General features: G+C 32.9%; 1 protein-coding gene across 1 annotated transcript; it reads right to left on the bottom strand.

The window, feature by feature from the left end:
• Nucleotides 1-3,694: 3,694 nt before the first annotated feature.
• Nucleotides 3,695-4,732, bottom strand: LOC134728012 (E3 ubiquitin-protein ligase TRIM71-like). Its single transcript, XM_063592411.1, has one exon. It carries the CDS (start codon nt 4,730-4,732, stop codon nt 3,695-3,697), a length of 1,038 nt encoding a protein of 345 aa, XP_063448481.1.
• Nucleotides 4,733-5,567: the final 835 nt, after the last annotated feature.

Raw genomic sequence — 5,567 nt, 5'->3', positions numbered from 1 at the left:
TAAAAGTACAATAATGTATTATTAAAATCACACGACTTTAACACAGTTACAAGTAGAACAAAATGTACATCTAACTTCAGGCTCAACAACACAGTTCTCATCTCTACTCTCCAAACGTAACTGTCCTCTTCTCACTATAAATTCTTTCTCCTCCTTTATCTCACGCTTTTTCTCTCTTTTATGCTACTTCTACAAGTCCGGATACAACTATAAACTACTATGGCAGCCGGGCTCCGTGTATTCCGTGCTCCGGAAATCCGGGTGCTCCGGAAATCCGAATGCTCCGGTAATCTGGGCTCCTAGCGTTCCGTGCACCTTACATAAATTTACTAGGGCACCTTATGCAAATCATTAGGGCTCACTAGTCAAAAAAGAAATCTAAATATATATCTTAATTAATATCTCTGATGTTCTCTAACTGTATCAAATGGACATGGGTGAAAATACTTATGCATGTAAACCTGATACAATTACATAACACACTCGTCCTAACATATAGAAATGTTACAGTTGGTATACAAGATTCTTTAGTAAGAGATAATCTACAAAACGAAACAATGATATAATTGCCTTTTCGCAAGGGATATACATTTGTGCTTTGTACACTGGGTGGGAAATGATTACATTGAAAATATCCTCTTTAAAAAAGTACAAAATAAGAATACCAATGTTCAGAAGGTCATAGCTGTTAATCAGGACTGAAAACAGGAGAAATCAATGCGATACATAATTGGACAAACTATATTTATGGTGCTCAGTGATAGTCCTTTGTTTGTGCGGTTCATTGGTGTTTCTCTTCTCGTCCTATCAATTTATATTTTCCTGTACGTGGGTGTTTTTGGTTTTGACTCGATTTTATAAATAAACTCAGTAAATTTATTGAAAGAACCTTGCTTTATTTTATAAATTTCATACTGCAAGTCCATTTTAAACAAGACACCAACTATTTCTAAGAAGTTAGCAATCTCCTATTGTTCGTGGAAGTTAAAGCATTTACTCTACGTGCAACAAGCGAAATAGACCAATCAAACAAATCGCACTTTCGATACCGTGACTTAAAGAGTTTTGAGGGAACAAAAGAAAAATCAGTAAAAAATGCTTTCATTACAAGTTATATCTATTACACTATTAGTTTTTACTTTATGAAATCAACCCAAAAAATAATTTTTGTTTAGCCCAAACTGAGTTTTAAAATATTTATATCAACACAAAAGCTACAAGTTATCTCCCTTTAAGCCAAAAAAACTATTTCTTTTCATTAAAACTGAAATATCTTTTTTAACTCATCGGTGACCCATATTATTATTTTTTCAAATAAACTAAACGATATCTGTAATTAAGTTCTTTTTTTATTTCGATATTACCTCTTAACTCCTATTAGTTCAAAATGAAACAAAGTTCCTTAACAGAAATGCATGCCCCTTTCGTAGCTAGGAAGATTGTGAGCTAATATGAACGGTAACGCCATGTTTTTCTTTCTAGTCTTATCTAGTATTTGATAAAGTTCATTAAAAGAAAGGAACGAGATTGTAGCAACAACATTAGGAACATCTCCGATATCATCTGTGAAACGGATATTCCGTAACGGTCAACCAACTCGTGTTGGCGACCGTTAAATTTACGAAGAGATTATTTCGTCATCACCACTAGGAACTCTAGATTTAATAGCTTCCTTGTGAGCAACAACCTTATATCAAGAAAATTATAATAGGAAATTCAACATCAGGAATATATACAAGAACTTTAGATACTTGAATTAAATTTAAATTTCATTTTTTTGTGCTCATCGGAATACAATAAGTCTACGAGTATCCCGTGTGACCCCTTGTCATTTCGCTAAGCAATGCTAATACAAGATCTTGGTATACGTTTTACTCTGGCTAATCCATTTATAAGCTTAAGTGTCACCAAAATACAGGTTTATATGTCTTGTTGGTCTTTCAAATGTACAAGAAATTGAATCCGGAGAATAAAATATTTCCGTTTGACATATTCGATAAGTGTAGATAACAGAAAAATTATTGATGCACAATATAAGAGTGAACACCAAAATTGACATACAACAGATACTTTAAAAAAATCCAGAGCACTCAACTATCTACTTTAAAAAAGTAAGATTTTAAATATATTGAGCGGAAATGAGTTGTTTACTTATTATTTTCTTATTTCATATATTGAATCTACACCTTTTTGTCATTTCTGTTTTACTGTTATTTTTATGTATTTCTTTTTTTTAAGAGTTTGGAATTTCAATCTCTGTTTGTTTTTGTTCAGGGTTTTTTGTTTGTTTTTTCTTCCTTTTTTCTGACTTTTTGTGTATATGCGTTTAACTGGGTTTTTTTTTTGCACACTTATCTTAAATCTTTTTACTTGCTATCGTAGCGGAATTTGATGAGACTATTATTAAAGTGAGAGGGTTAGCGCTATAGAACCAGGTTTAATCCACCATTTTCTACATTTTAAAATGCCTGTACCAAGTCCGGAATATGACAGTTCTTGTCCATTCGTTTTTGAAACGTTTCGTTTTTTGATTTTGCCATGTGATTATGGACTTTCCAAATTGATTTTCCTCTGAGTTCAGTATTTTTGTGATTTTACTTTTTTCGTATATATATATATATATATATATATATATATTTCAAATGTCTTTCTGTTCCTCTTTTGTTCTCCTTTAATTTGTGTTTCAAATTGTCGCTTGCTTTTTTTATGCACTTCAGTGTTATCTTGTTTCTTTGTTTCCCTCTTATATAGTTGATGAGTTTCCATCGGTTTTATCTTGTAACCCGGATTTTTTTTTATTCAATCGATTTATGACTTTTAAACAGCAAACATAGATTTGGATTTGCTATGTCATGACGTTTTGAACTATGTGTCAATGTGCAACGCCTTCCTTTAAAATAACGCCATGCCAGACGACATAATTAAATTTGAATTTGACCTATATTGTTATTTTCTTCTAAACATCAAATGAAAATCTAAAATTGTACAAAAAAAACATACAAACAAGATATATTTACTAAGTACATATGGATAACACAATTTTATAAAAATCCGAATATAACTTTTCAAGTTTTTACAAGTACTTGCATTTCTATACACACTTATAATGATTATGTATAACAAACAGTTTTGTGAAGCCATTGTTAACACTCATTCCATACGGTTTGTTAAAACCATTGTCTTTGTACAGCATTTTTTCACTGCATTTCCCACCTGATGATATTCTTTGAATGTTGCTGCCATGGTAATCGCAGAAATAGAGATTGCCCTGTCGATCAAGTGTTATACCTGATATTCCTGAAATGGCCTTACTGTATACTAGTGTTCCATCCAATTTGATGCAAAGGAGTTTGTCAAGACACCTAACAATCAATTTTTCTTTTCTACCATCGTATCCTTTGAAACAAATACAATCAGATTCTTGTTTCATTGTTTTCAAAATTGACCCATTGGTGTCTAATATTTTAATAATACCTCCTACACCATGTACACCACCAACATAAATTCTGTCACGCACAGCAGTGATCCCAACACATGTAAATCCAACGTTAACTGTGTTGCTCTTTGTCAAATATTTAGTATTTATTAATTGTATAGACTTCTGGTTAGGGAGGGTAATAACAACTTTGTCCGTACCAGGTATCACAGCAACACCATGAGGTTCGGAGGAAAATCTTATCTCTGTCTCGTAATCTTAACAGTCTCTGTAAACATAGAGTTTGGGATAGGATGATGATGTATTGGTTAGAAGTAGCGTATTATCGTTTGTGACTTTTACATCTCGAAGAGCATATGTTTCCCCTATTTCAAGTTTTAACCCTGTATCCTTCTCAAACCAAATAATGTATTTCATTTGTTCTGCATTTATCTGGGCATGGTGACATTTCCGTGGTTTGTATTGAACTAGACAAGGTTGGACATACTCTATCAGGGACCCAAAAGATTCAAGCTTGACGTCTTTCTTTTCATCAAAGATAATATTGATTTCTTGTGAATTGGATATCATCTGTTGAATCCTAGCTTCGGTGCTATCAATATATGATACTTGTTGTCGCAAGAATACAAAAAGCTGATTCTTTGATCCATGATCTCTGAAAAAATCCTTTTTGTTTTTGTTTTCCTCTACATCGACCAAGACTTGTGATATTTCTTGCTTTTGTTTGTTGATTTCCATTTCATGTTTTCGTTGTAGAGACGAGAAACTGGTCGTTAATTCACGCTCCAAATCGTCAATTTGTTTCAAAAACTTGGATTTCACTGCACGGATCTTCTTAGTAATTGCTGATTTAGATTCCTCCATTGATTGTAATTTTGACTGTCTGTTATTTTCTAAAGCATTCAATGTTGTGATAAGATGAGTTATGTCTTCCATAACATCGTTAAACAGTGCAGACTTTCTAACATCATTCGAGGCAAGTTCCAACGGGAGTACGTTCTGACAAACCCTGTGTTCATTAGATATGCAGGCTCTACAACATACGATCTCATGATCTGTGCAGTAATAATCCAATATCATTTCTGAATGGTCATTGCACCTTTTCTTCGCAGATATAAGGATATTGGATCCGATGGCCGACAGGTCGATAGCATGGTGAGATTTGAAGGCTTTGGATCGGCAATGTGATACCCCACAGTCTCTACAAAGTTGTTCTTCACAGTCAGAGCAATACTTTGTTGCAGTTAATGACTTATCAGCTTCAGAGCAAGGATCACACAGACTAGCTGATGCCATAGGAAAACCTTAAAACAAATTATATATACGGTTTATTTTACTCCAAATCATAAAGAATTTTTAAGATTTTCTTTTTTGTATGCAAGTTTCCTTACCCAGTATTAACAGTTAACGTTTGACAAATGCTGTATGTTATTTTGTAAATAGAAATTTGATCGTTCTAGAATTGAAAACGTAATCGCACAATAAAAGAAAAGAAAAACGCAACTGATATATAACTTAAACGAGGCGCGTTTTTGACGTATTGAATTTTAAACGTGATGCCTATTGTTATCTATTATTCATGTGTTTCTTTGCATAATACGTTCTCCTATTTATTTGTACTGTAGACCTGTAATATTATGTTGTCATTGTAATGTTATATTTAACATTGCCATTAAAGTGCGAGGTTTAGCATGCCACAAAACCAGGTTTAACCCACCATTTTTTCTTTTAAAAATGTCCTGTACCAATTCAGGAATGTGGCCATTGTTGTATTATAGTTCGTTTCTGTGTGTGTTACATTTTAACGTTGTGTTTCCGTTGTGTCGTTTGTCTTCTCTTATTTTTGAGTATGAATTCACATTACTATAAGACGTGTCACGGTACTTATCTATCCCAAATTCATGTATTTAGTTTTGATATTATATTTGTTATTCTCATAGGATTTTGTCTAATGCTTAGTCTGTTTATGTGTGTGTTACATTTTAATGTTGTGTCGTTGTTCTCCTCTTATATTTAATGCGTTTCCCTCAGTTTTAGTTTGTTACCCCGATTTTGTTTTTTGTCCATGGATTTATGAGTTTTGAATAGCGGTATACTACTGTTGCCTTTATTTAAACTACAAAAGTTGAAC

This window comes from Mytilus trossulus, chromosome 8 (genome assembly GCF_036588685.1).
Source record: "Mytilus trossulus isolate FHL-02 chromosome 8, PNRI_Mtr1.1.1.hap1, whole genome shotgun sequence".
Classification (NCBI taxonomy): domain Eukaryota; kingdom Metazoa; phylum Mollusca; class Bivalvia; order Mytilida; family Mytilidae; genus Mytilus; species Mytilus trossulus.
The sequence above is the reverse complement of the archived record's forward strand: the minus strand, read 5'-3'. Positions and strand labels throughout refer to the sequence as shown.